Source organism: Styela clava, chromosome 11, assembly GCF_964204865.1.
Source record: "Styela clava chromosome 11, kaStyClav1.hap1.2, whole genome shotgun sequence".
Taxonomy (NCBI): Eukaryota; Metazoa; Chordata; class Ascidiacea; order Stolidobranchia; family Styelidae; genus Styela; species Styela clava.
In genome coordinates this window covers 10,953,075-10,972,828 of record NC_135260.1, presented here as the reverse complement: position 1 = coordinate 10,972,828, position 19,754 = coordinate 10,953,075, and the positions used below count along the sequence as shown (strand labels likewise).

At 36.0% G+C, this 19,754-nt stretch overlaps 2 protein-coding genes and 1 long non-coding RNA gene across 3 annotated transcripts; all 3 read left to right on the top strand.

The window, feature by feature from the left end:
- The first annotated feature begins 1,808 nt into the window (after positions 1-1,808).
- On the top strand, positions 1,809-3,175 carry LOC144429955 (uncharacterized). Its single transcript, XR_013479197.1, has 3 exons — positions 1,809-2,021; positions 2,561-2,632; positions 2,721-3,175. It is a non-coding gene; the product is annotated as an uncharacterized LOC144429955 (long non-coding RNA).
- Positions 3,176-6,818: 3,643 nt separating this feature from the next.
- LOC120332208 (GDP-fucose protein O-fucosyltransferase 1-like) lies at positions 6,819-9,625 on the top strand. The gene is made up of 3 exons (XM_039399415.2): positions 6,819-6,950; positions 7,164-8,196; positions 8,480-9,625. The coding sequence occupies exons 2-3, from the start codon at positions 7,246-7,248 to the stop codon at positions 8,666-8,668; spliced, it is 1,140 nt and encodes a 379-aa protein (XP_039255349.2). The 5' UTR covers positions 6,819-6,950; positions 7,164-7,245; the 3' UTR covers positions 8,669-9,625.
- A 4,122-nt stretch (positions 9,626-13,747) lies between these two features.
- On the top strand, positions 13,748-19,226 carry LOC120332219 (monocarboxylate transporter 12-B-like). The gene is made up of 5 exons (XM_039399426.2): positions 13,748-14,249; positions 14,754-14,897; positions 17,030-17,674; positions 18,242-18,418; positions 18,901-19,226. Exons 1-5 carry the CDS (start codon positions 14,072-14,074, stop codon positions 19,170-19,172), a joined length of 1,416 nt encoding a protein of 471 aa, XP_039255360.2. The 5' UTR covers positions 13,748-14,071; the 3' UTR covers positions 19,173-19,226.
- Positions 19,227-19,754: the final 528 nt, after the last annotated feature.

Genomic DNA, 19,754 nt, shown 5'->3' with positions numbered 1-19,754 from the left:
ATTACTTTGAAATTTTCAGTGCTTAAAGATTTTTTTGGCTAGGAAGCTATTACTTATTTATTTTTAAACATTCTGTGGGATCTATGTGATTCGTTTTTAACTTCAAAACTTTGTGTGATGACCTCTTCAAAATGAATAAAAACTATTTGTAGGGATGGGCGAATTACGGCCCGCGGACAGGATCTGGCCCACCGAAGTGTTTCATTAGGCCCACTTGTACCTGCTGAAATTACGACTATAGTTTTTATGGTTATAAATTTTCGTTGAAAATATCTATGAAGACAACAAATATAGTCGCTAAAATAAATCTGTAATTTCCTAAATCTTTACCCGCCCCTGGATTTAATGTGCAAAACGAGCCACATATACCTCAAACTCACCCATCCGAAGTATGAGGATCAACAAAAGCAAATCTCTTCTAACAGGCTTTGCTTCTAACGGAAGCCATTCAAACCACAGAAATATATAAATAGAGTGCGCTTCTCTCTCGTTTCCGCGGGACCATTTGACTTACAACTTTTGCGAGGAGCGTAATGCATTTCTTATGGGATTTGACAGAAATCAATCATTTGCGTCGATTTTTCTCGCTTATTTTCTTGATCTTGATTCGTGTCTCATTATGTATCAAACGCTAGTATATCCCAGCCCACCATACGGTGCTAATTTTGGCAGTTTTATAAATTTGCGAAAGTCGTGGGTTAATTATATGGCCAACGTATCAGCCAAAAGCGAACAAAAACGACCACCAAACATTAGCCAAGATGGTTTATCAGAATCGGTTCCCCATTTACCTGTATTTGGCCTTATTTTATCGCCTCAAGTATTTTGCGTAGCGATCTCAATAGCATTGCGTGGCCTGGTTCCGTAGTACCCAAGCTGTACATATAAATAGAACTAATAAGCGCTCCATAAGTGCGTGTACCAATATGGAGGTAACTAATATTGTTCGCCTACTCTACACCAAGTTGTGTAAATGGACAGAAACTCATGGACACTAGATATATTCACTTGGCTAACACAAACACAATCCCCGAACCCTTAATAGAACTAGAATGAGGAAAGTCGGAATAAAGTTGGGGCCTAACCCCAATCTGGTACACAGACTATGGGAGTAGCCTACCAACTAAACTCATTGAGGTGTTATATACACCTCAATGACTAAACTGCGCTTCGCCCTCTGCCGAAGACTTAGGACTATGTGGAAGCTTCCTCGTGGAGGTTATTGCATTATTATGATATAAGGCAAAACAAGTGTTTCCACTTATATCTAATGTATAATCACCTGAACAACCAACTGTTTTCAAGAACGAGATCCACATCAGGCTATAAATTTCCAACTCGAGTATAATTATGTTTGAATACTCACAAAAAGCCGCATATATTTCCATATGTGGTGCACTGGGTAGTAAAATAGACGAAAAACTGGCTATAACCAGATGCAACACGAAAAAACTTTGGAAGCATAAACGCCAAGATGGCGGCGATCAAATTGTCCCGCGCCGCGACAACGCAAAACGAGAGAGAAGATCGTTCCATGTATTTCCAGTTCATTGATTCAAACCGGTATGTTAGTCGTTGATTCAAACCTATAGTTTCATATTGAGTTTTGTCCCTCCGGCCCAGTCATCAAGTCCATTTTTTTCAAGCTGTCTGATTTACTAAATGGTGATGTGGCGGATTTATACATGCTTTGTCTCCTACCACAGGAATGTGGTACAGAGCGAAATATTTGCTTGCTTTGGTGGTTGAATGGGAGGGCCAAAGCAGGAGGCGCAGTTCTTACCACTTCATGGCAGCTCCTGCCACCAATGACATTAAACAACATGATGCGCAACTCCGGCATTTTTGTCCGAAGATCGTATTCGATAGCACGCTCCAATGCACATACTTGACGAGACGAAAACGAGCGGATGTGTGCTGCTTTCAAGGCGTAGCACGAATGGTGTTCGTGCCTGCTTTGACAGTTGTTGTCGATTTTAATGATATTTTTGAAAGTTGGGGTAAAAAGAAATCGGTAAAAGGTAAGGTGAATACTATTGTTGTATATCACACCCGGGCATCGCACTGTTAAGTACATGTGGGAAAGCCAGCCTTTGTCAAATACTACGACGTTATTAATTCAGTACGGTACGTAGTTGCCCATTTGCCGAAATTACATATTTACTTACTCCTTATGGTTTCAAATAGTTCATGCACCTCCAGTTAGATTTTTTTTTTAATCAGTGAGGATATATACTCATTGTTGATTGCTGCTCATTGTAACATACTATTACGCATTCACTTTTATTTGCGTATTGAATCAAAGTGTTAACAAGTTCACCTAACATTTCACTCATACCGGTCTATATTGTATAGTCTGATTTCTCAAGTATTTGGAGCCACGAATGCTTGTAATTTTCTGACTAAACCCTTTTATTAGTTGGTTTATTTTCCAAAATTCAGTAAAATATTTTTTAAATAAAACATGAGATATTGGATTTATTAGCTTTTCCATTCTGAATCATATAGACTGCTTTATTTATTCCTAACGAAAATTAATAAATCTCCTCTCTTTCTTCAGATGTGAAAGTTGTGGACAAACCTGTCTAAGCATTGTGAGACTCTTGCAGCACAAGAGGCAATAGCAGAAATAGTAAGTATATCAATCAAGAAATTAAGCCGACATAAATCAAAACTTTCAACTATTCGTCTAATCTCAATTTCCTATTATTTATTCACAGGACAACTATAGCAGACGGGGAGATATCAGAAGTCTGGCGACATATCAGTGACAGTGTGATTCCAAGAAATATAATGCAATTGAAAATTGCAATAGAAAAACAACCTATGGAGGCATGCAAAGACATTTGACCCTCCGGTAGAGTTGTGTATGGCCCCCACATCCTGCAGGGCTTGAGGAAAATAACTAAAAATTCCAAAGCGTAAGATTGCATAAGCGGTCTTATTTGTAAAAAGGCACAAAACACGCCAGACATACCTAAAACAGCTTTGGAAATGAGGATTACGGGTACCTCACTGCACCTGTGTTATATTTGGTTCATCAACTTTTGGTAGTACTATAGAAGAAATTCCGGAAGGGGTATAATCATCATTTATGATAAAATACTATCATATATTTTTTGAACAACTTCAATCTAGACCAGGGATCTCAAACTCGCGGCCCCAGAGAACTTCCAGTGCGGCCCTCGAACGCTTAACAATAATTGTAATAGTATTTTGGGAGTTTTTTTTTTATTTAATGTAATAGATTTTTTAAACCTTCTAAAGTGAAATTGATTATTCACACAGAAAACAATTTACTGAAAGTAGTTTTGGAATATTAAATTTTTTTGTCCACATTTTGACCCAATTAAGAATACACATCAAGCTAGCAAAAGAATACTTGAATAAAACACTTGAGTAATTAAATTAAACGCAAAGTACACGAAGAAGGTGGCATTTTCGAAGAAAATGGGAGTTGTAACATTTCTGCTCTTCACAAAATTCTGAAGCACATTGTTTAATTTGTCATATTTCCATCAATACAATCAAAAAACACAATAAGCTCAGCAGTCAATATGACAAATTCGAAGACCAACTTCGAACAGAAAATTTCCATGTGTTTGTATATTAATATAATATAATTATACAACGACTTAGTTACTAAAAATCAATATCAATAATAATTCAAGCAATCCTATGCCACGCAATGTAGTGCGAAATGTCTTGTCGAAAAAATCTGTCATTTGTTTTTTTACTGATCTATACATGAAATGATAAAAGTAACTTTTTTGCATTACTGGAATTAATTAAACATTCGTAAAGATCCAGATAAACCCATGATCATGTGGCCTCGTTAGTTAGAGTTGGTACTATAAAATCATTTCAGACTGGCCTTAGTATGCTGGTGACACAAAAAAGATGCCAAACGCCAGGACGAATGTAATTATTAAAACATTGAGTTTATACTGTAGTATTTTTGTTAATTTTAGGTTCATATATTTAGATTAAGTTATTTTTAGTGTATGTATCATTCTTTCCTTATTCAAAGCTTGTTCAAAAATGATTTTGATGGTTGTACATAGAATTTTACGATTTTTTATAATAAATACTGTAACTTGCAAATGCTGCAATAATAGTGGAATGCAAATATTAATATGTAATTGCATTTGAAATTGAAGAAAATAATAAAACTTAATCCAACTGTTTAGTTGCATCACAATATATGTCACAAACTAAAACTATCTTAAAAATATCTTTTTTTAAGTATACATTATCAAAAACTGTTTGCGGCTCTTTTTACAATTTTCAAAATGCAATGCGGCTCTCGAAAACCCATGAGTTTGACACCACTGATCTATTCTAGACGATTCAAGCATTGCTTTGGGAAATTATATCACTTCAATTAAATTGAAATAATCTCGCTTATTAAATACAAAATCGTTGCTATCATAAAGGTAAACCAATTCAGCCACTCGAAATATATTGGCCTTCACAAAGCAATGGAGGCAAAATTGAGAGTTCATGAGCTATGAACATTTGTTCTTTTCTTTGTCTTGGACTTTCCATACTCCACAGCCCCTATTAATTTTTTTTAATTTTAATTACCATGTGATGGTCATACATATCTTTAACTTGTATTTTCTGTCATGATGTATTATCTCAATGTGCCAAACTATTAATTTGTGTGCATATTTTGCTTCCAGATGACATAAATGTATTGTCATGTTTATTACCTCAGCTTGGAGTATTGACAAGAAAAAGGTGCCAGTAAATGAGGTAAAAAAATTTTCAACTCATTGTTATAATCAGAATTCACAATCAATAGGAATTATAAACAGCCAACAATCAGTGAGAATTATATGCGAAATCCCTCAGAATAAATTTGTCTAAAATCGGAGGAAGGCAAAAAATATAGGTAGTTTCCATTCACACAAGCATTTCAAGAACACTTGCTCGAGCCAAACTAAATGAGCATCGTCAGGTGATCGGTAAGGCTGCAAGTTGAATTCAGCCCTGCAACCTCCTGCATAGAAGATAATATTAATTAGTGGGCTATGAGCTAAATTCCTAAATTTAAACAAACCTATCTACGATGCATTATGTACCAGCAATGTTACCTACGATTAACTGAATATGTAATATGTCTAATGAATTCACCTACAAAAGCAAGTTCGATAGGTGCAAACTTTGTGTTATGGAATTGTATCGCAGCACAGTTTTGTATGACACCCTCTTTAAATGAAATTTCAATGATTAAGCGCAAACATTAAAATTACTAACTTTGAACTTTGTCATTATCTGCAAAATTTTGTTTCGTTACAGGCGCAAAAAGGCAGGTACTACACGTAAAAAAGATGCCGAGTAGCAAAAGCGAGCGGAAAACGGACGCGAAAGGCGACGAGAAATATGTGCATTGGAGCGTATCATGAAATACAATGTTTTGCCTGTAGTCTTATGGAGTGACGTCAGAGTTGCCTATCATGTTGTTTAATGTCATTGCTGCCACGAACGAACCGCGGCAGCTCTTGTCATGGTTTTATAGCGCTATTCAGTAATCAGTATTAACGGTATATTCACAAATTAATGTACCAGATTTTAATTGATCATGTGGAATTATATCTACCCAAACCTAACCCTAACCCCAAATCCGTCACAACTGTATCCATAAGAAAAACGTTTCAACTTACCCAATATTTGTCACCATAAGAGACAGCCCTGTCTTTACGACCAACCAGCCGCGTTACGGCAGCAAAATTTTACCTGCCATTGGTTTTCAGTTTGCTGCCGCGGTAACGGCAGCTCGACATTGGTTTGTGGCAGCTAAAAAGTCAGTCGCCATAGGTTTGGCCGTAGCGGCCATGGTATGGAAATACCGCCATGGTTTTGCGGCAGCTGCAGACGCCGCAGAATACTTAAAACTGCACTTGCAAAGCAGAGTAATATTTTTACAGTGGTTCTGGATTCATATCGGGACGTTACCGACCTGCAGACGTAGGCGGTCAGCCAATAATACTGTCTGGTAGTTGACTCCAGTATTACATGCGACACCGGAATTGTGCGACCGCTGAACTGGAAATAAATAACGTTACATAGCTCTGTGGTGCGCACCCACACAAGAAGACGTGGCACGCAAGAAATTTTATCTGCTTATATACTTCCATTTATTATTTCAGTATTTCCTGAGTTAGGTTGATTTCAAATAGACCAAGAGCCAAGTGCGCACATCTTTTTTACTTAACGTTAAGTCTGCAAGTTAATCTATGCATCGGCCTTACTTTGTGCAAATTCAATATATTTATAGATTTGATTGTATTTAATATATGTACATGGTCATGTATAATATTTATTGGTCTTGCTGATTTTGTTGATTTCCTGCTGCATGATCTTGCAATATGACAAATGGTAAGAACCAAAAGTTTTTCTAATAGGCCTACTATCTGACTATTATTCAAAAACTATTAAAGACTATGGTATCTTATTGACAATATCAGAATATGGTACCACTGTACCATGCAGTCAGATTCAGGATGCTAGATACTGAAATTAAATCAATATCTACCACTTACGAGCATACGAAAAATATGTCTTTTTATACTGACTTTTTAACAATTTGAACTAATTCAGTAATTTGATATAATTCAGAGCTTCCACATCAGTAGAGGCATTTAGTCAATTTGAATTACTATACAAATAAATAATTCTGTAATATTTCATAAGTTTTTTACTAATCACATTTTTGTTCACCAATGTTTGAATGAGAAACAAGGACATCTCCTGTTCAAAAAGTATTATCCAATGGGTGTTAGTTAATTATTACAGTATTAATTTTTTTTTAGTATACTCTTTTGATGGAATGGTTGTATTTGGACTTCTACTTATATGTACCTGTGCTTATCTGAAAAAAATACCAAGGTTAAAACAGTGGATGTTTAGCGAAAAGAAGGGTGTTTGGGGTGTATTTTATAAAGGTATACCATATTTTCCAGTATATAATTTTAATTCATGCAGACTCACTTAATATGATTGTATTGAATTATAATATGTGTAATGAACTAACGATATTGATTTGATGATCGTTGTCACAAAAAGTTGTCTTATTTACTTTTTTCAGGAAAAAATAGGATTCTGAATATTTTGTTCAGTGGATTATTTTTACATCTGTTATATTTCTTTCTTTGCAGCTGCTGTTATCGGAACGAGACTACATATTCCAGTTGCATTTTCCTGCATTATTAGTGCAATATATATTCTATTCTTGAAATAATGACTTACACATATATTTTATTATTCTTTGTGGCGTATGCGTCACTCAAATATGTGAGTGCTTCTTACACATGGGATCCAAGTGGATATGTCATGTATTGTCCTTGTATGGGAAGACTGGGCAATCAAATGGAACAATTCCTTGGTTCTTTGAGGTTTTCGAAGAATCTTAACAGGACAATGATAGTTCCACCTTGGATTGCGTATGATTCAAGAGCGGATACAAGTTTTACTCCATATGATAAATGGTTTGACTTTGATGAACTACAAAAATTTCACCGAGTAATTCCCATGGAAACGTTTATGAATGAATTTGCTTCCAAACATTGGCCAGATGATGGAAAAAGCAGAGTCATTTTTTGTCCAAAAATGGCAATTGAAAGAAGTCCTGATTCGAAATCGTGCCCTGCTAAAATAGGAAATCCTTTTGGACCATTTTGGGATAGCTTTCACATAGATTTTACTGGAGGTTCTGAAGTTTACAGCCATGGAATTCTCAGCATATCTAGTTCGAAGGGCTGGAATAAAGAATATCCTCCGGAACGTTATCCTGTTATAGCTTTAATGGGTGCTCCAGGCGCATTCCCTATTGCTGAATCTGATAGAGGTTTACAGAAGTATGTTAAATGGTCTGAAACCATGATTAATTTAGCAGAAGATTTCATCGATAAGCATCTTAAAAGGCCATACATAGGAATTCACTTGAGGAATGGGATTGACTGGAAGCGAGCATGCAGCCATGTCAAAGACATTACTCACCACTTCATGGGTTCACCCCAATGCTGTGGGTATAACAAACAGCACCAACTTACTGAAGAAATGTGCTTTCCATCTAAAGATAGCATTGTTAATAAAGTAAAACAAATTGCGAAACTTCATGGTGCTACTCACATTTTTATTGCAACTGATGAAGATCCTATGATAAAGGAGTTGTCAGAAACTGGTTTGCAGGTGAGAAAAATAATTTTTTGTCTTCTGATTTTTAATATAGAATACTAACATACCCTGTGCCTCAAGTGATGTGCTGCAATGAAGTTGACTTGGCCTTCAGTTTTTTTCATCAGTGTTTTTAGCAATGTGTAAAATGATGGGTAATTTGTGAGGTGTTTCCGTACCTTTGTACATGTCCACGTGTAAATAATATAGTATGACAACTTTCTAAACATGGACACTGTACATAATGGTGTTGTTTTTTCTATGATTTGATTTATATATATGCATTTTTTCGTTTCAGTTGGTGAAATATGATGAAAATTATCCAATTGCTGACTTGGCTATTCTAACTATGGCTGATGCTTTCATAGGAAATTGTGTTTCAACGTTCACATCTTTTGTTGTTCGAGATCGAGAAGTGAAAGATATGCCAAATTACTTTTTTTCTTTTGATCACCAACATGCAAAAATAATACATGATGATCTCTGAGGTATCACTCGTGGAGTGCAATATCTTGACAGATGTCTATTTTGTCTGTATTTTTTATAAGTAATATGTGACTTTCTTTGCTGAGTGCCAGATTATACTGGCCTCCTATCTTCCACTGTCACTTTCAGTATGACCAAGTTGACTATAATAAGACTCAAAGATGGATCTGTCTGTAACATAGATTTTTGTCGTATTTATTGTGAATAGTGATATTTATATCATAACAGTGAATTTTAGTCACCGACCCTAATTGTGGTGATAAGTGGTATGAGAAATATAACTTAATTTTTGGACAGCCTGCAATTTCACATGAATCCTGCTATTTTTTATAAGTATAATCTGGAATATTTTAAAAACGGTTTTGAGAGCTAGTTATTGAAATGTTCGTCGAAACTTTCTAATTTGTTGTTAAACTTATCTTGAGGGCAGATGCGAAATGATGCTTCCTCCTCGTACTCTGAATTTAGGTCACCTTGCTCCAAATTCTATGACGTCACATTTGAGGGCTAATTTTGCTAGGTTTTTCATCTGTTTTACTCTTCGCACCCCTATGAAATCATAACTGTTTTTTGCACCCCTGTTGTAGAATTGCTGAAAATTAATTTTAGTCTCGTATATAGATAGAAAAACTATTCATTATTTTCTATTCTTCTCGTGTATCTGACACAAAAATATCACAATTAGTTACACTAATGCATTAACTATTCAATGTCTCTGTAAAATCAGCATACTCCAGTGATATTATCGCTGTGGCTTCTGCCCTGTAGTTTAACCGAACTTTCGAAGGAACAGTTCTTGCACCGCTAATAGGCCGGAGTACCCCAAGTTAGAAACGGTGCATGAAATGATTGACTTATATAAAGATTGCTCGGTCTTAATATTTGATACAGCCATTTAAATGCTTTATTCTCGTAGTACTAGGGTGAATGCAATAAACTCAATCGAAAGCTCGCAAAGTTTCTGTTTTTCGATATTGGTGATTGCGGTAGCGTTGAATGGACATGGCACCTCGAGCGCTACTTCTCAATAACCGAGTAAGGAATTTTTAGTATGAGAAAAGTCGACGGCTGCTAGTAGGCCGTTGAGAGGAAAGTTGCGATTGAATGAGAGGTTTCTTTAAAGCGGCAGGCACTGCTTTTTTTATTAATTTGATGAGTCAAAAATAATGTTTTTTCGGTTCCGATTCCTGGATCGCTCCTGGCTACGCCACTGTCAGTCAGCATACATGATGTACTTTTGGAAATGTTAGGGAAATAAAAACAGGTTGACTTGTCTGTTTGGAGGCATGTTTCTCTCTGTGGTTAAACGACGACGAATATCACGGTAGCGTCTTATACATGATGACACGACCGGGACCCGGGTGTCGCTGTACGCCTTAACTGCACACATGTAACTTCTCTATTAGCATTTGATGGACTCCAATCCATTACTAGATATAGCAACGGTCAACGGGCCATATATATCCCAAATATATAATACATTACTAAATAAAATGAGCATGATAATTTCCCAACGAACGCGGGGGATATTGAAACTAACTAGGCATGGTGACACGGATTGGGGCTATTAAACATAATCATGTCCACCGTAAAATATGTTTTGGCAGTTTCTAAATTTCAAGAAAGTCTAAATTATCTCGTTTTATTCCGTTTCCTATTATTAATTTGAAAAACGTGAACAGTTTTAGTGAAATCTTACCAAAATAACCAAATTTTCCTATGCACTGTAACATGCTTTGCAGTAAAACAAGCCACATTAATATGATTGCAAATTATCTGTCTCCTGTGTATGATTCCTGACCGCCGATTCAGTCGTTGCAAATAACAAATCCATTTGCATGTATTAGGCACATAATTATCTTGGTATCTTAACAGTCGGTATCCTTTATTTTAGAACAAGTAAATGGAACGCAACAATTCAGCTGTGCAAACTCTGCAACATAGAGAAATTTTGCATCGTCGTGTGACGAATACATTACTCTTGTTGACTAATTCGGTATCCAATTTGGCAATCCTCATAAAATTATTAATTTGGTGTGGCAAAAGAATTTATTCATTTTTTTTTTATTTGTTTGTATATTTTCCTTCCTTTTTACTTTTAAGTCTCGCTTTTTTCGCTTCCGACAGTATCATGTCTCGATGATTGTGTGTGTGTGTGCGTGCGTGCCTTAATTAGTTTTTTTTTTACTTTTGGGTGAGCGAACACGTACTACTTCTTTTATCAATACCTTTCCATCTAAATCTGTACGTTTCAAACCTTACTCTAGGTTTTGTTCGCTTTCCCGATTCTATAATCAGTTACTTTTACTTTTATCTATTTTTTTATCGGCCATTACTGATTATGGAGTCGAAATAAACTTATACTTATATACCCTTGTTTATTCTGTTGGATGATGTCAGTGATATTGTTTTCTTATTTGGTATTGAGGACACTGGGGGACGTTGTGACACTGTCAATCTGTTCTTCCGGGTGTGCCTGTTAGCGTGTGCTATGGTTGGCAGGGTGCAGTTGTCTGAGTGTGGTTGTTTCGGTAGGATTTTAGGTGTTTTGTGTCTGTGGGAGTGCCTTTGGTCTCCGGTGGGTTATCAGGGATGTTTGTTTGTGGTTTTGTGACTGCGGGATGGGGATTTGTTGGATGTTTTTGTGCTAGGCAGTAGGCTGATATTATTGTTTCAGTACAATGCCATTGCAGGTATTTTAGCGTTGTATTTTGGGTTTTTGTCAGGGAATTAGCTATCATCAGTACTGATATCAGTATTTTTCCCAATTGTTTGAAAATTGCTAAAGTCACACCAGTGTTCAAAGCTGGAGACAAAGAATGTGCAACCAACTATCGCCCCATTTCAGTTTTTCGACTATGACTATAACATTAGAAAAACTTTTACATACCAGACTAACACAATTTATAGATCGAAATAGCATTATTAATAAGCCACAGTTTGGTTTCCAAAAGAAGCACTCTACTAATCATGCAATACTAGATATGGTAACTTACTTTTATGATAAATTAGAGAAAAGGGAATATATCAGTGCAATTTTTCTCGACCTAAAAAAGGCATTCGACACTGTCGACCATCACATATTAGTTAAAAAGCTGAGCCACTATGGCATTCGCGGACATGCATCAAAATTCTTCCAGAGCTATTTATATTCGCGTCAACAATATGTCAAAATAGGATCAAATTGCTCCGAACTTGCAACTGTACAATACGGAATTCCCCAGGGCACAATAATTGGCCCATTAATGTTCGTATTATTCGTCAACGATCTTCCTCATGCCACCAGATTATTGGTCAAACTCTTCGCTGACGATACCGGGTTATTTGGAAGTTCAGTCTCGCCAAATGACTTGCAAATACACATGAACTCTGAAATGCAAAAAATTGCAACGTGGATGACTAGTAACAAACTAACTATAAATATTGAAAAATCCAAATCACTTCCAATTAATTCCCCAAAAAATGAAAGAAGTGTGCATTTGATTCAAATTACTATTAATGGTATATTACTTGAGAATGTGAACTCATACAAATACTTGGGTATACACATTGATAACCAGTTAAAATGGGCAGTTCATATTAACTACATTGCTGGCAAGCTTGCTAGAACAGCAGGTATATTATTCAAACTTAAGAAGTTTCTCACCCCATCAGCTATGCGATTAGTTTATTTTTCTCTCTTTCAATCATATCTTCGATATGGTATCGTAGCTTGGGGAATCGCATGTTCCACACTCCTTCACAGATTAGAGGTACTGCAAAATAAATCAATCCGAGCAATAGGCAATGCTCCTTTACGATCCAGACTTGACCCATTGTATCACAGGTTCAAAATAATGAAACTTTGCCATGTCCATAAATTTGAGATATTGAAACTTATGCACCAGTACTTTGACGGCAAACTTCCAACCGCATTCGTAGGATATTTCACCAAGCAGACTAATGTTCATTCGTATTACACAAGATCTGCTTCACAAGATTCCTTTCATGTACCGAGATACACGTCATGTAGAACACAGAATTCCATCAAATACGTGGGTGTAAGGTTATGGAATAATATATCAGGTGAAATGAGATCACTATCCTATCATGGTTTTAAAAGGGAACTAAAAAAGAAATACATTGATGACTACCTTTCTTTGAATTGATCACCAAAAAATCACCTACCGGTACCTATTAGAGATGTACCGATACCACTTTTGTCGCCGATACCGATACCACAGAAAGGCCGATATTCCGATACTATGTAATTATTACTTAATTAAGGGTGCTGTGTACGGCAGACGGGTTAAAACAATGGTCTTTGAGCGGTGTTCTCAGTACACATTATTTCAGATCGAAAAAAAGATATATCACATAATATGAAATTAATGTTTGGTGTTTGCTTTAACTGATTAAGATAAATTGTACAGTAACGCTAATAATCTCGGTGTTCAATTAGAAAACTTATAAGCCGGGATGTCCAATTTGAATTTAATGTTATTATCGCGACCTTCGAATATCGTTATTCGTGTTTATAAAAGAATAACGAATAGCACCCACACATTCTAGCGCCGCCGTCCTACGTTCAAATTTAAAGCAATTGGTCCAGTGATCAAAGAAAAAAGCGGTTTTTTAAATTTCCACCAGGTGTTCAAAAAGTGTCAAAGAACAACATAACAACAAATCGATCGTTATGTCCACTAAACGTGTCCAATAATTGAACTCGCGAAAGCTACCGAAAACATATACATTAATTTGTTAAAAATTTAAAACTCCCGTACCGCCGAAGAAGTTCGCTATGCTGCGCGCATCATGAACTCACGCAGGGTAATCGGCGATGCGCGACCAGCATAATTTACACACCAGGGTTGTGCAACCTGTAATACAAGAGGATATTTAGGCACACAATTATGCTTTGCAACGCAAAGAGGTTTGAATTACTCGCATGTACCAGATTAAACTAGATTGAAAACACGCTTCGTGGCCCACACACCATTAAAAATTGGCACTTCTCCGCGGGCCGCATAATTTTTTTCTTGTGGGCTGCATTTGGCTCGCGGACCGCAGGTTGCAAATCCCTTCTATACACTGTTACGAAATAGTCGCAGTGTCGCTTTTACGGTACGAGGCTTGGGCGCTTTGTCATCCATTATTGACCTTAAGTTTATTCGCTGAGGAGACACTCGACCTAAATCTAAATGAATGACGGTGCCTACTGAACCATGACGTAATTGCATGTATAATTCGACATCACCTTCGACGCAGCGCTTCATCACGACATTCGTATGTTCTGTCTCAGTATTGGCCGATGGAAGCGTGTGTTTATTTACAGAACTACAAGCTGTATAGTTACTAGCAAATACATTCTTGGCTGTGCTGTCTGACAAGGTGGAGCCGTAGTCTATCCGAAAGTTATACGAATATGAGCCGCAAGAATAAAACGGCATTCACGTTAGCGGGATGTGCAAGTTTCGGTATACTTTATGCGCCAAATAAATTACTCGGATTATTTTTCATTCATCTTCAACGTGATCTTGACTCTTCTGCAAGCTTAACATCTCTAGCATTGGGAATCAATCTGTCGCTAATGTATCTATACGGTAAGTTACTGTATGATCAGTTCTATATTCTCCGTAAAGAGCGCAAAGCAGTTGGATCATATTCCGACCTTCGGCAACCCATCGGAAATGTAGAACCAAACTGCTAACCAAGTTATGGCAGTATGTTTTATTCGTGTCTAGAGACCAAGAGTTTTACATCTTTATTCTCGTAAATTAAAACGTATACTGTATTTACTATAGACGTTTTTTACCACTGATACTTTCCTGGCACTTTGTTTGATTACACAGCCTTGACATATACCGGCAATATGCAAATAACAATTCGGTCTCTAAATGAATAGTTTTGCAAAATTAATATTGTTTTCAGAGTTTTACTGACATTGCATTGGCCATATATCTATTTGAACAGTGTTTTCTCGTTGGTTCGTATCGGCCAGTAAATGCAATTTGCCGATTGCTTCTGTTATTGTTTAGTTAGACAGCCTATATTGGTTTGTATTCGAGTAAATTGATCGAACTATTAATTTGTATCGCTTATCACAGGGCCAATTGAAACTGTAATCTTCAAAAAATGTGGAGCACGAATTGCAGCTGTTATCGGAATCATTTTATCATCTTTCGGATTTGCGCTGTCGTCTTTCATGACAAACGTAGAATTGATTGCCGTATCATTTGGTATCTTTACAGGTAAATACTGCGGGTGAGTTTGTATTGCAATTATTATTCTGAACAGAAGGGAGTACCAAAACATCAAAAATCGTAATAAATTTAAAAGTTGGCTTCATGCCGATGCTTAAACTTTGTAAATTGAATTAGCTTGGAGGTGGTTGCATCACCTCACCGTTTTCTCAGCTGTATTGTAGCACCAAAGAGATGTGTTCGACCGCCTAACACGTACGGTACACGAGGTAGTAAATAAATTCGGTTTTCAAAGCAAACATTTCACTCCATATGCAAATTTAAATAAGATAACTTTATAATAAACTGACAAAAAAGGGAACATTCTTTGATCTTAAAAACCTTACTGTTAATTACAAACTTTTAATCTCTGAGCTATAAAGTAAAGTAGCGGTTAATCAACAACTTATTGCTGGACCAATAGATCGCAATTTGTAAAAATGAGTATATATGTTTACCTGCCCTACGAATGTCCCATGGGTCCCTCAGGGTTCTTGTTTGGGTTCCACATTGTTCTTAATCTTTATCATTGAAGTTCCGCATTATATTCGGAATTGTTCGAAGACAATACAAATATTATTGATTGTGAAGTCTACCGATGTTCTTCAGAAATAGGACAAGTAGCGAATTGGATGAAAATCAAAGTGTTGATGAATCAAAAACTATGCCAATGACAACAAATTAATGCAAACCTCGGGTTGATTTAAAAATAAATTTGGGGTACTATTCTTGAAAATGTTATTCAGCAAACAAAATCTTCTAATGTGGCATTCTAACTATAAAAACAGTTTTATCGCAATATTACTAATACCGAACCTCAATCAAAATTACATTTCAACTATCATTACAATTAAATTTTACTGATATTTATAAAAGTTATGCACTACCAAGTCACCACCACCTTAATAATAACAAGAGAGCAACGCTGAAATATATGGACACGTAGACGAGAGCGAATCAGTCCTTACCGGTAACTTTGACGCCACCGGTATCATCAAGAAAATTCTAGATTTTCATAGCAGGAATTTTGCAGAATCAAAACGTACAGCCAGTCTTCATACGGACTAAAATCCGTGTTCCCATGGATAAAAAAAATACAGAGAAATTTTGGACGAAATATCAAATTTATTAGAATTCATATGACATTTAGGAATATATAAAAGTAATAGCCTCCCAAAAAAAAATCCATCTTCAACTACTGAAAATTTCAAAGCAATTGGTCCAGTAATCAAAGAGAAAAGCGACTTTTTAGATTTTCCACTAGGTGTCAAAAAAATGTCAAAGAACAACAACAACATAATATTGAAACGATCGCTATGTCCACTACGTGTCCAATAATCTGCTTATTGCCTTCGCTGACTATTATGTTAATTGAAGTACCATTTACTCGCATATCAACTCTTTTTTTCACAATAGTACATTTTAGGTTACTCGTTATTCTTCCAGTCTTGCTTTCTGGTGTAATTTGTTACAAGAACTATAATTTATTCAAACAAGAGTTAAAAAAATCTTTACTTTGGTGCTTATACCTATCAGTGATTCGCGAGTTGTTGTGTTTAGACTATTTGCAGTTTAAATTATGAAAAACTAAATAATAATTAATGTTGCCCTATTGTTCTTGTGTTATGTCATGTATTATTCAAATAATGCTTAAGACGTCGTCAACACCACCCTGTATTCTGCACTCACTTTTATAGATATATGCATAACTCGAATTCTTTGGTTGCTTGAAGTCCTCAATGAGCTAATTTTTTGTTGTCCCCGTCCTCACCTAAGCATGATATTTAGGGCGTTAAATTGACATATTATATATTGATGCATTTCTTTCCTTATTTATTTGTTCAATTCACGTTATATTTTTATGTAGAGTTATTTCAACGTTATGTTGATAGCCAATATTATTCAACGTTTTGGCGTCATTTCCTATAGGTTTTATCATTTTATCTAGATCTTTTGCAACTGAATCTTTTGCTTTGAATATAAATGTAGTATAATCATAGTTACACATTACTTCCGGCACGACAAAACGACTGGTTCTAAAAATCTGTTCTAGATGTTCGTTCCAATAGAACGCTTCACTTTAAATAATTTCGCCTTAATTAAATAATTTGAAAAGTGAAAACAGGACCTATGTTTTGCAGCTCTTGGAGTTGGAATATGTAATCTATCATGGTACACAATGTCAGGCCATGCAGTACCTGAGCGGCTCTCTTTCGTCAACAACATGTTCAGTACTTCGCACTCTATGGTTGGATTTGTCATGGCTCCGCTGACACAATATTTGATTGAGTTATACGGATGGAGGGGCGCTCTACTCTTGACTGGTGGGATCATTCTCAATGCCCTGCCGTTGTGCCTATTAATGACCTGGTATTATAAAATGATATTGTCGAATAAACTGAAAGTAAAGTCGAATAATAACGATTCTCATATACCCGTGGAGGATTCTACAAGTAATGAACTTCCTTGTTGTGAAAAAGACGGTCAAAGTACAAAAAGGAAATCTGGCGAAACAATGAAATCCGGTTCGCCTGAAACATGGAAACGACTTTTGACAAATCGCTATTTTGTTTGTTACGCGTTTGCAATGTCATTTGTGACCGTTTCGCGATTTTCAGTTGGTCTCTACACAGTTAGATATGCACAAAGTGTTGGAATTAACGAATCTAAAGCTATCTGGATTATTACTTTGCAGGAACTCTCATCAGTCTTAGTCGGTCCCATTTCTGGTTATTTAACGAGCTTCAGTGCGAGCTCCATCAGAAAAATGTCAATAAGAGATCAAGGTAAATGTAATACTATTTAGATTGGGTTATGGGAATCCAACGGTAACAATATTGAACATATGTTACAATGAACTGTGCTTTCTGGGATCAGGTTGAATTTGGAGACTTCATCCATCTTGGATGTAAAATTGTATTGAACGAAAAGAATATTACAATTTATTTCCGACAAATTATATACAGTACTCGTATATATACATTAAATTTCTTTTCACATAACGCATTCTCCCACTAGCGTAAATGTACATTGTTTATTGTAAACACACACATATATATTATCAGTTGTGTATATACGTAAAATGGCGCCCATGGCGAAATTTAAAAATGTGCCCCGTTGATTGACAATTTTCAACGATTGTTGTTGAATTGAAAAACTTCAACGTTATCATTGAAGAAAAAAATACGAGTTTAAATCCAATTTGAAATCATTTTATTGAAACATTTTACGGATAAAACTTTTCACCCATTTTGCGCCCCAATTCAAACGGCGCCCATGACACGGGCCATGGCTGCCATACCATAGATACGCCACTGTATATTGTTGCTTTCATCGTAATATTATATACGCAGATTCCACAGGAGTTCGCCGGCGAATGTCAATAACATATCGTTCATGTGTGTCTATCAGAAGATCTCGTATTCTCGCCATCTTTTCCATTTTGTTTAGCCTCTCGATTATGATTCCAGTTCTATTTGAAACTTTCGTCGGATTTTTAGTCGGTGGTTTTTTCAATGGTATATTTGCAGGTACGACCTTTATACATTTTTGCGTTGCTATCAATCAGTTCACTAATGTTAGCTTTGTCGCATTGTTACTCATCTGTTTATGAATGACATAATTACAGGTTCGACTTGTAAAGCACATGTGTGTAACTTGCAAATCCGGTAGATTTTTGCAAATTATACCCGTTACCGAACAAAGCATCTATTAATTATGCAATTACTATAAAGTCATTATTGTTAAATTATGTATGGTACGATGAAACTGATCATCGCCTTCGCGACTCCACGTTCATTATTATCTTAAGTGCAGAGTGTTTATGTGCTATATTGTTTCAGTAATCCTGAAGTACCATACAAGTGTGACATGTGGCTCTCTGGGGGAGAACATTCATGCGAAAATATTTGTACATTTCGAGTAGGCCTATGTATACGATGGGAAGCGTGAATATTCGGAAATCACTAAACTTCACGAATCAAGATAAACATCACAAAATTCTGCTTTTTAGGATCAACTACAGCTCTTCCTGTAACGATTTTATCAGACTTTTTTCGTTCGGAGGACTTAGCTGCTGCTCAAGGATTACGTTGCCTCTTAGCTGGAATATGGCTCATCGTTTACCCATTTACTGTGGGATCTATCATAGACATGACCGGGAGTTACAGGCCAGCGCAGTACTTTGCCGCATTTTTTTCTCTATGCTGCGCTGGTTTTACCATGATAACAGAGATTGGATTAAACAACAATATGAAAAAGAATACATTGAGCTCAATGGCATAGGATAGTGTGTCCATTTGAGTAAATTCGTGCAATAAAATTATTTCCTGTTTACATAAGTCTATGACGTTGTATTGTTCGATGTATATACATACTTTAGCTACTCTTTCGCTATGTATAACGAACAATTAATTTCGTTTGGAATCGTGATGTACATAAGCCTACGGTTCATATATTTGAGAATTGCTCACTTGTTTTTCATAAATTTGAGTAATTTTTGTCAAATTTTGGTTATGTTTCCGAAATATAAATTCAAAACTTAGCCATCATTTCCGTATTGAAGTACTAGTGTGATTGCGTGAAATGTGAATATACAGCTGCCGAAATGGGATGGGAAATACTAGCTGTCAGTACTTTTTAAATGCAGCTGCTTGAACATTTTATACAGAAAAAATATTGGAAATGTAAACTAGTGCAATTGTCAGCTCGCAAAAATACTTCCAAAATGCGCGTTTGAAAGTGCAATACATTTTAACAATGAAATCAAATATGAAAACATTATTTTTTGCTGATAATCTTTAACCTTTTATTACTGTTCAGTAAACGCATGCTACTAAATATTTCCGCAATCAGCTATTTTATTTC